The sequence below is a fragment of the Cynara cardunculus genome (assembly GCF_001531365.2).
Source record: "Cynara cardunculus var. scolymus isolate 2C chromosome LG 17, CcrdV1, whole genome shotgun sequence".
NCBI lineage: Eukaryota > Viridiplantae > Streptophyta > Magnoliopsida > Asterales > Asteraceae > Cynara > Cynara cardunculus.
In genome coordinates this window covers 9536226-9547758 of record NC_037544.1, presented here as the reverse complement: position 1 = coordinate 9547758, position 11533 = coordinate 9536226, and the positions used below count along the sequence as shown (strand labels likewise).

Below are 11533 nucleotides of genomic sequence, written 5' to 3'. Positions count from 1 at the left end.
TTAACTAGTTGTACAAGTCATAAGAATGTATCCAACATGTTTTAGAAAAGTCCAAGAAGTTATGTAACATGTTTTGGATTGTCTAATGACTTATTTGTTCCAAAAATTGTCCAATGAGTTATTTAACATGTTTTAAATTGTCCAATGACTTATTTGTTCCAAAAAATTATCCAAGAACTTAATTATTCCAAACATTAAAGTTCATTGGATTTTTTTAGACTTTTCCCATTATTTAAAGAGAAGTCAATATAATATAGGCATGGGTAAATGGTTTGAGTAACGGCTTTTAAAAGTTTTATGCATTGTATGAAGAATTTTGTAAATTGAATTGACTTTTATAGAAAGTTGAAACATTTCACTAACAATTTTGTAACTCTAATGTTCAAGTTAAAATTAAAAGAGTATAGGCAGGATCAAATGAAAACCGTCTAATTTTTAAAAACCGTATAAACTAATTTCGACCAATAAAAAAATTTCTTTTTTTCTTAATTAAATTTAATCATTAAGGGTAGATTTGTCATTTACATTGTTTTTTATTAAATATGAAAGTTATTAATAAATCTTAATTAAGGTAACATAATAAAAGAAATTTATAATTAGTAATATTTAAATTAGAATTTTAAAAATTGAATATTGTTATTTGGTTTCTCGGTTTATTAGTGATAATAATATGAAAAATCGAAAATTATTATATTTATTAATCCACGAAATCAGTAACATCTCCAAACAAAGATTCATGAACCGGTAAAAATATAATCAGTTGAGATTCATGTTAGATTTGTTCATGAAAACGTTCATTGAGAAACTTGTTTTATGAAACTTTTGGGGATGAACTGGTTGAATAATATAATATTTTTGCATAATCTTGTTTTCTTATCAACAATATTTGATGAAATTGTTTCATTTTTGTTTTATTTTTTTGGATGATTTTATTCACTTAATGGTTAACAAAACATGTAATGGTAAATGCATTGACTTTATGAAACGTGTTCGTATTGGAAGAAATTGGCTGATGAAATGGGTGCATGAAGAAAGTGAAATCATTACATAATTGATAAAAAAAAAATTGTAATTAGCGAAAAGTGAAACCATTTCATTATTACGATGAAACGGATTCATCTACCAATAACAGTGAAACCATTTCATAATTAGATTGAAACGGATCCATCTACCGGAAACTTGAAAATGACAAATGTCTCATCTAGCATWACATTGATTTGTGTATTGATGAAACTGTGAAACCATTTCGTTCACGAAATGTAGTAGTAATTTTTTTTTTATTATTATTCAAAAGGTTTCATTATGTTAAAGTGATTATAGTGTGTTTTATTTTTATTGTTGATCTATTTTAATGATGAATGTTATTTTTTTATAATATTTGAACATAAAATTAATATATTATTTTACAAATGATTTTGTTTCATTAATATTACGATATACATGATATGGTTGCTATTAATATTACCACTACCAAAGTTACGATTTTGCCCTTTTTAGGATTATAAAAAAAAATATTTTTTATTTTTTTAAATTTTCTAATATAACCTAAACTAATCTTGACCATTGATCAAGAAAATAGATGGATGAGATTAGTTTACATGGTTTACACAAATGAGGGCGGTTTTCATTTGATCGCTCTTCTCTCTCTCTCTCTCTCTCTCTCTCTCTATATATATATATATATATATATATTTATATATATAACTCTAATGTTCAAGTTCAAGTCAGATGAGAAATATACCCTATATATATATATATATAGGTTGTAAAAGAAATATACCCTATATATATATATATGTTTATGTATCGTAATCGTCTCTTAATTTAAAATAAACTTGAGGTTTGATCTCGGTGTCACACCTTTTTGGGCATTGGTAAAATACCCATACTAGTCTTTTCATTCAACAAATTTTGTTAACCCATTAAGGTGGTGTTTGTTTTTTAAGATGTGCTGAAGTCTGATTTCACTTCTGAGTTATAAGAGGTGGTGCTGAAGTCTGAAATCTGAATCAGTCAGACTGTTTGGTTTTACGTCTGAAGTCTGAAATATGAATCAATATAAACACGAAAAAAGTCTCATAACGACTAGAACTAATATTCATATTGCATTAATTGTGTCGCCATCATCCTTTGCTCATTGGTTTGATCATACTCAGAAAATAACTCATATATAGGAGAGATCGATTTGTAGAGATCGTTTTGGATAGATCGGTAGCTTGAGACCGAGCGAGAGATCGATATGGTGTCTAGATCGTATGATGTGGGATAGATCGGTATGATTTGGTAGCTGGAAATCAAGCGAGAGAACGAGAGATCGATATGGTGTGTGAATAAGAGCCCATTAAGAGTTTAGACTACCACTTAAAAATTCAGAGGACAATAAGAGCTTTTCAGCTCTTATTTTCAAAAAAATCAAACGGTCTGAAAATAAAAACGTCTGACCGATTCAGACTTAAGAGGTATTAAGAGCTTTTTTTTTTAAAACAAACAAGTATGATGACACTTTTGTCTTTTTACCCTCGAATAAAAATATAAATTACAATATACTCTCTCTTGTTCCTCTATCACCTCATCTTCATCTTTATCTTTATCCATTACGTTCCTCTTATTCATCCTTCATGTTCATCTTCAACAACACAAACAAAAAATCAATGTTCATCTTCAAGAAAACAAACACAAGCAAATATTGAATTCCATTTTCATAAGTTCAAATACAAATCGAGCTCGTCTTTGAGAACACAAAGACAAGAAAAATCCTAAACTAATACAATCTTCAAATCCTAAACTAAATTAAAAACCCCTTTAATATCTAAATCTTTCAACAAAATACATAAACATTAATAGGATTTTGGAATGTGAATCAAAATCATGAACATGAAATTAGTATAAAAACAAACTCAATGAGAAGAACAATGATCAAAATCCATCAAGAAATCAAGTCCCATACACTAAAAAGCACGATTTTAGCCCAAAACAACCAAAATCAACCGATAAAATGAAGAAATTCACATAAATCAGCCCCTTATATGATTGATTCGATCAATAATCAATCAAAAAATGAAGAAATCGATGGTTCCGTAGACCAACATGAGCTGGCATGTCCAAAAAAATAGGGAGAAAATGATTTTTTGAAAACCGATACAGATTCAACTTCAAGTACTTGTCAAAACCCACTTCCAAGAGTATCTTCATGAAACATCCAAAAGAGAAGATAACATCCAAGGGTTTGGTTTGAATTTTTCAATTAAATGAGTTTTTAATTAAATTTATAATCTTCCGGTCTATATAAAAAAATGGATTTATACTCATGAAAAAGTCATGAATAAATTAAAATCTCATTTAAGGTTATATATCTTAAAAGCTCATTTAACCTGTACATAGATAAGTATATATGATATTTTATTTTTGATATAATATGATTTTTTTTATTAACCTGGATATCCAACCCGCTATGCGAGCCGACTAATCCTAGAGCGACCACCTGCTTTGCAGATAGCCCGGAGTCACCGCATTTGAACCTCCGTGCCCACAAGGGGATTTTTAGTCCTCCTTGGATTTGAATCTATGACCTCCTAGTACTTTTGACCTTTGGAGTCAAGTTCAAACCAATCACGTACCACCCTTGTGGTTTATAATATGATTTTTTATGTTTTAACGTTATATGTTTTGTTAATAGACAAATAAAAAAAATGGCAAAATGATTAAAAATGCCCCGTAAGATGACAATGTTAATAGAATACGGTAAAAAGAAGAACTCAAAGCGTACATTTTTGCATACCAAACGTATCAGAAGTAAAATAAGCACGTTTGAGGGTTTGAGGGACCGTAGTAACGTTTACTACTAAACCATATTTCATAACGGGGGGCCACTCTGTAATTACTGAAACCTTGAGGTAGTCCTATAATTACATTTAAAAACTTGGAGGTCATATACATTGATTCTACTCAATTCATATAAACGGAAAAGTCAAATAGTTATTATAATAATAATATATATTTATAGAGAGAGAGAAAGAAAGAAGTAGCCGTTTAACTCTTTGTATGCGTTTTCCACTTTTACCATATCTGACCGTTGGGGGTTCACCATACTTGATGTAGCATCATCTTCTTCTGCTCACCCTTCTCAACCCCACACCCACGCACCCACACAAGATGGTCGCAAAAACCCCACAAAAGCTCAAGAAGAAAATGGTGGCTCCACTTGATCCCATTCAACTCAGAGAAACTGTGAATAAGGTATAATTTTGAGATCCCATTTCTGTATATCTGTTTTCTGGTATGGATGCTGTTTGATCTTCATGTTGAGATTTTGTGTTTGGTGTTGTTGAAGGTGGAGAAATGTATGGCTCGATTGCAAGAGCTTCAGTACATTACAGGTGGGACGAAAGGTGTGAGTCTTAGCCCTGCAAGTACCAGAGGATACTTAAAAACTAGCCTCAGGTGCAAACAAGAATCACTCAGGTAAATTTTGATTTGGGAAGTTTTTCGAATCAGTTCAGCAATCTATCAAATGGGTATTTGATTAACCTAACTTTCTCTCTCCAATTTCCAGAACCAGAAACGGGAATGGTCAAAAATCCCCACCTGGCAAATTACCCACACAAATAGGTTAGTGGGGTGTTGTTTCCTGTGGTTGATTTCATGTGTTTTTATGGATTGTTTTTGAGTTTTGGTGTTGATTTTGATTTTGATGAAGGGGAGTGGAAGAGGATGTCATTACCAGCAATGCTTTTAGGAGAAACAGTTGGGGAAATACTCCAAGCAAGTCGATTTGCCAGAGAAATCGTTGCTGCTGTTGAAACCAAAACCCAAAACACCACTGATCCAAAAACTCCGGTGACTAATTCACGCCGGAATTCCAGGTTGAACCCGGAAACAACTGAGCTCCGGGCACGGAGAAAGAGAGAGAAGCAGATAATCCGTTCAGATCCACATTCCCCTCTTCTTCAAAGAGCCAAATCACGTATTAATTTCAAAGTCTCTGGTTCACCACCAAAAAAGGAAATCGAGAAAGAAAACTGTCGGTTTATGGCGAATAGAGTTTCACCGAAGAACAAACCCTGGGCTAAAAAGACTGTAATCTTCCCAAACCCACTCTTCCATTCATCGAACAACTCACAAAACCAAAGGTTTTACAGAACAAAGTCGCCGGTGATCCCCAGAATCCGGCAAACCACCCCTCATAAGTTCTTGATTAAGACGCCGCCCAGCAAGGCAGCAACGTCTCCCTCCTCCGTGGTTAAGTTTCAAGTGAAGATTAGAAGTCCAACAATTTGTGTGTCTCCGACCAGACCCACCACCGCCAGTGCTAAGAAGAAGTCGATATCGCCGCCTAAGAAAGTCTCGACGGCGGCGAAGCTGAGGAGGTCGTTTTCGCCATCGAGATTGGCAAGTAGATTGGTTTCGCCATTGAAGAGTAGGAAATCATGTGTTGAAAGGAGTATGGATGGGATGATGATGAACATGATGAGTGGATTGAAACAGCGGCCAGCTTCCACAACTCCAATGCATTTGTCAAGTCGGAGAATTTAAGAATTCATTCTTTTAGATGATATTTTCTTAATGTCAAATATGATTTGTGTGCCTCCTTACATTTCTTTTTTACTTATAAATATCAAATAACAATTTATATGTTTGTTAAATTATTTAAGTTTTTTTTAAATAATTATCGATGTTTAAGTCCTATTTTGGTTAATTCTATATCTGTATTTTCAATAGAATCTTTAAAATAAGAAAACGTAAGGATTTTGGATAATTTTTGTTTTAACAGATCTTTTAAAACTTATTAAAAATGAAGAAATTAAGAAAGAGAGAGTGTAAAAATCTTCAAATTTAGAGATTCTCACAAAAATAAATTATCATGAAAAAAGAAATTGTATTTTATCTATAAAAAATCTTGGAATTAAATGTTTAACAGAGAAAAATAATATTTTAATAAAACAATAAATATTGTAATATTCAAAATAGAGAAGCTCTTATAATTGAATACAAATTTTTGGAGATCTTAATTCTTTATTTTTGAAGAATATATTAAAGATATTCTAATATCTTAAAGTTAAGAGTTATACAAATTTCTAATAGAGACTCAAACGATAAGTTATAAAATTCAAAGTTTTAACTTAAATTCACAAAGAAAGCCAACATATTTTTGTCTAAAAAATAACGCTTTTTATTAATAATCACATTCGTTGTAATACAAAATTAACACCTCCAACAACCAAATTGGAGAACCAAATAAGTTTATGGTGAGCGAATAGTTTAAATTCGTTACAAATAAAGAGTAAACTTGACTCGGATTTGATTGTTCATGTTTTTCATTTTAGCACGGTTTTGGTCCTTCCGTCTAACGTTCGTTCACTTTTTATGTTAACTCCAATTAAATGAAGAGTATTTTAGTCAATTTTGATATTTTCATAATTCCCTATTGAAAAAATGTAACATATTTTAATATTATAAAATCTAAAACCCTAACCCTTTCGTAATAGTTCATCTTCATCGATGACACCCTCTTTTTTTCCCAGGGTTGTTCATGATGAAAATCCGCGTAGATTGGAGGGATGAACACAAAAGATCAATTGTAAGGACAAACGCACTCGAGAGTTGATTGGAAGGAGGAACACACAGGGTTGCAGTAATCAAGGGTTTTGTCGAAGTTGGAGAGAGATGGGACCATCTTCCTCTTCGGCAGTGGAAACCATGTGTTTTGTTCATCTTCATAATTCGTTTGTAGATATCCATCTTCGTTGTCTTCTTTTGTTCATCTTCATCCATATTTGTTTTCGTCATATGCATCTTGTTTGGTGGTTTGTGGGAGGAAAGAGGAGGGTTTGATTTGGAACATATTCAAAAACCCTAACCCTTTCAACGTGTTCTTTTGCATCAAAGAGGAGGGTTTGACTTGACAACGGTTTTTTATTCCTCTACTTCCAACAACTCCACGCAAAAAAACCTGTGGCTCCAACAATGGTGAAGCAAATCCACAAGAGGTTAAGGAACAGGGGGAGTGGCTATGAGAACAGTAGAAGATGCAGATGCCAAAAGGAGCAACAAAGCAACGATTTCAATCATCTTTGGTTTCAGTTTAAACTATTTGTTTTCATCATCTTTAATTTAGTTTTTTATTATTATTTTAGAGTTCGGTTTATAGTTTTAGGATTTTGATCTTAGGTTTGTATCACAAAGTTTTCAAGAGTAAATTACATTTTTGGTCTCTTTATGGTTGTCACTTACCATCAACTCATGTCTTTCTTTTAAACTACTTACAATTTTAGTCATTGTAGTTGTCAATCTATTTCGATTTTGGTGCTTGTGACTAACTTTTGTTAGAAAAAGAAGTAAACTACAAATCTTGTCCTCATAATTTGTTGAAAATAACACTTGTCATTTTCGTATATTCAAAATTACAAGATAGCCAAATATAGTTTGAGAAAACCTTTAGTTTTGATCTATCCCTCTAGAGGTGTTGAAAAATTCATTAAAAAATGAAACACATTTTCATCCTTGTAACATTATTTCAATTATACAATTAAAAATACAAAAACCAAAATTGTAGTTTACTCCCTTTTACTTTTTTTTAATGTTAACTAGTATTTGATATTGTGTGTTGTGCGATAACAATATTTTTTTTTTAAAAATTATTGAAGTTGGTTAAATGAGTCGATGATCACATTTATATATTAAATTGATAAAAATCAATATTACAATTTATATATGAATCCACCTTATCATTATTTCATACAAACCTTACAACCAATCACATCTATCCATTTTTATAATCAAATGTCATGATTAAAATAATTTTAGTAAAGTAAAATAATAAAACCAAAAAGATTATTATTATTATTATTATTATTATTATTATTATTATTATTATTATTATTATTATTATTATTTTCTTCAATAAAGGGCAAAACGGGAACAAATTTTAAACATTTGAGATCATTGAAATCTCCTTTCCCGGAATTAAATTCTCTTTCATAAAAATTATTATTAATCAACAGTAACGAATGAAACATTTTGAAAACTTAATGAAACATTTTGAAACTAAATAATATAATTTCATTATTGAATTTTGTTTCATTAAAGAAACATTTTGAAAACTGAATGGAACATTTTAAAAACTAAATAATATGATTTCATTAGTGAAATTGGTTTCATAAATACAACATTTTGAAAACTGAATAAATATTTTGAAAACTGAATAATATGAGTTAATTAGTGAAATTGGTTTCATCAATAAAACATTTTGAAAATTGAATAACATGATTTCATTAGTAAAATTGGTTAAGGTTCCTAACCAAAATGAAATTGGTTTTATTAATGAAACTAAATATGGTTCATTCAATGGAGCATTTTGAAAACTGAACATTATGATTTCATTAATGAAATTAGTTTCATAGTTCCTAACCAAAATGAAATTAATTTCATGAATGAAACATTTTGAAAACCGGATAACATGATTTCATTAATAAAATTTGTAAGAGAATCAATTTATTCATGAATTTTACAAATGAAACAAAACAATATATTTAAAATCTGAAAAATATCACAACTATAATATTAATAAATCTGGAAAGATTTGTAAATTGAAAAAAATACCGATTTCTTTTGTTATTATGACAATGAAATAGATAAATTCCTAAGAAAAAATTGATTATAAATAAACTCTGAAATTGACGTATTATTTTTATTTAATAAAAAAAATACAAATAGTAATGTTAGTAAGTATCTATTAAAAATTTACCGAATTAAAGATTATTATAAAAACAATTTGATTGATCATTTCTTAAAAAAAAAACCTCTAATCTATATAATCTTCCCGATTTAGACACAATAAAAATATTACTAAAATCATGTATATATATATATTATATGTTAATTTTAATAATTATTTTATATATGTGTTATATTTATTTATTTTATATATCTATATATATATATATATATTATATGTTAATTTTAATAATTATTTTATATATGTGTTATATTTATTTATAATTAGTTTTCTAAGTGATATTAAATGTAATAAGTACTTTATTTGTTAATGTGAGGACTCCATGATAGTTTTAGTCACCATGGAAACATCTCAATACCGGTGCCTCCAATATTGAGTCTATAGTAAAGGTTTCCCAAATGATGCAATTTAAGAAGTCAAATGATCAAGTGATCCATGTTCCAAATAATAATTGAAGTTATATTTCAAAAGAAAACTAAAGTTCAATCATATTTAATAAGCACAAAGGGAATATGGACCGATGCTTTCATAATTTATCACAATTTATCCGAATTAAAAAGTTTTATGCAAATGGCTATCCTTGTATAAAGTGAGATATGATATTCATACCTGAATAGTGGTAGATGGAATACCACGAGTTTAGGACGACCTTAATGTTGATTCCAGTCACCCATATTTACCTTATGTGAAACAATAACTCACTACCACTTATACAATAACCAACATATTTAGTTGAGAAAATAAGACTTAAACCATTGTTTCTACTCCCTCTTATAACTAGAGCCGTCCTAGACAGATTTCAGTTTGATTGGTATCAGTTTCTCATATAGAACAAGTCGGATATGCACAAGGTACAAACAACAACTGCAGTTCAATCACTGCACATATCAGCTTCTGTCCCTCTAAACTTTTGATGTTTTATACATACTTAGAAACAAAATGAAGCATTAAATTCTAAATGAAAGTTGTAGGAACATACTCTAGGAACCTAATAGCACAATATTCACCTTATTTGGAGCAATGACCACTTTTCTTTGAATTTTACAAATATAAAATACAAATTTCGAGTTTTATATGATCAGTTTTGGAAACTCAAGGTTTTGAGCCATTTAAAATCAGATCATGTATTGGTGTAAACGACAAAATTGTAGCAGACATTCAAGTTTTCCAATGGTATATATCACACATCTCATTTGGACTAAAGAATGATCTTATACGAAATTTACAAACAAGATGTAATTTCTGATTTGCCCCTGTGCAACAACAAATTTTAAAACCAAACCGACTGGGTTTCACTCAATTCAATTTGCAAATAACAGCAATGTTTTATCCTCATCCTAATTGACCTACTAAGCATAAAATCAAGACACTTTAACCTCATCTCTACAATTCACCATGTGAGCCCTAAAAAATTAGCTAAAACCTCAAAGTAATGCATATTCATATCAAAAGCTTAATAAACCTTGGTTCAATGGTGATTTCAATGTCAAACATGCTGATTTATCCTCAATCTTCTCCCAATTTCAAGCCTAAAACAGAAATTCAAACTCATATATTGAAACATTGATCTAAATAGAATTTCAACTTAGGAAGGATTAGAAATTATACATATACCTTTGGATGTTTAACCCTTATTCTTCCAAACTCCAATTAATTTGATGATTCATTACTTGATCTAAGTTTGATGAAGAAAGATCTTGAGGAGATGAGAGAAACCGTACATGAAGAAGAAGACGTTAGGTTAAAAATGATTTCATGAACTTTGGGAGTATTTGTATTTTTAAATATCCCATTTTGGCCCCTAAGTCTAGTTTCTCAAGTTTGTACCCTAATAGGAATTTGGTTAACATTTTAAGTTAAGTTTAGTTTCATTTTATACGTATGTGACCCCTTATATGGCTTTTTGTCACAAAATTAGTCCAAGATACAAGTCGGTTAAGCATAGGGTACAAACATGTTATGCATAGTTCTACCTAAGTTCACTCAACACAACTAATACGAGTTAACAACACACAAGTGTTATAAATATCATCTTCACAAGTTATAGAATTGGGTGTCATTATCACTACGAGTTAGTTTGAAACATTTGACATTCAGTTCATGAACAATTCAAAATTCAGATCTAGGGTTTGTTCAGTGATTTGTTTGTGAAAAATCGTTTCATTCAAGCTCATGATTGACTTGATTCCTTTGCAGTTTGAATAAAGAAAGATAGAGTTAGATTTGATGAACCCTATTACATTGTAGCTGTTGAAGATACATATACATATATACACAAACACACAAAGACCATTAAAGGCCAAGACTAACACCAAGAATGACTACCAAGGAACCACAATCACCACCATACACTAAAGAGGGAGAGTATGGTTTCGAATCCGGAGGGTAGCTAAGGTTTCATGTATTTGGACCGGGGAAGTGGTCGTTGGATAAGTGGTTATTGGTGGAATATGATGTATCTTGATCGGGGAAGTAATGGCGATGAGGGGTAGGTCGGTGTAAGGGACATAGGTGAGGTGGCCGAAGATGGCTGCAGGAGAGGGATCTAGGATGGAGGTAGTTGGTAATGGGTAAGGTTTGTGGTTATGGGGCTACATATTCAAGTATTTGACTAGTTGTATATGATAATTATCAAAATATTACATAATTTTTTAACATAAAACATTAAAAAGACTAACGGGTAGTTTACCAAACTCTTACCCGGGTAAAAGATTACCAAGTCAAATTACCTTACCAGACGGATATAGCAAGGACCAAGAATATTACCCGGTAAGAGCGAAGGCAGGGACCGAGAGTCTT

General features: G+C 30.6%; 1 protein-coding gene across 1 annotated transcript; it reads left to right on the top strand.

The window, feature by feature from the left end:
* The first annotated feature begins 4130 nt into the window (after window positions 1-4130).
* On the top strand, window positions 4131-5596 carry LOC112501009 (microtubule-binding protein TANGLED). The gene is made up of 4 exons (XM_025104638.1): window positions 4131-4236; window positions 4331-4461; window positions 4553-4608; window positions 4697-5596. The coding sequence occupies exons 1-4, from the start codon at window positions 4153-4155 to the stop codon at window positions 5530-5532; spliced, it is 1107 nt and encodes a 368-aa protein (XP_024960406.1). The 5' UTR covers window positions 4131-4152; the 3' UTR covers window positions 5533-5596.
* Window positions 5597-11533: the final 5937 nt, after the last annotated feature.

What these genes read in the sequence shown, in the direction of transcription:
- LOC112501009 (XM_025104638.1), top strand. Translation starts at nt 4,153, where the DNA reads ATGGTCGCAAAAACCCCACAAAAGCTCAAGAAGAAAATGGTGGCTCCA. An exon ending in TGCAAACAAGAATCACTCAG is followed by an intron (nt 4,462 to 4,552) that starts GTAAATTTTGAT and finishes TCCAATTTCCAG; the next exon opens with AACCAGAAACGGGAATGGTC. An exon ending in CAAATTACCCACACAAATAG is followed by an intron (nt 4,609 to 4,696) that starts GTTAGTGGGGTG and finishes ATTTTGATGAAG; the next exon opens with GGGAGTGGAAGAGGATGTCA.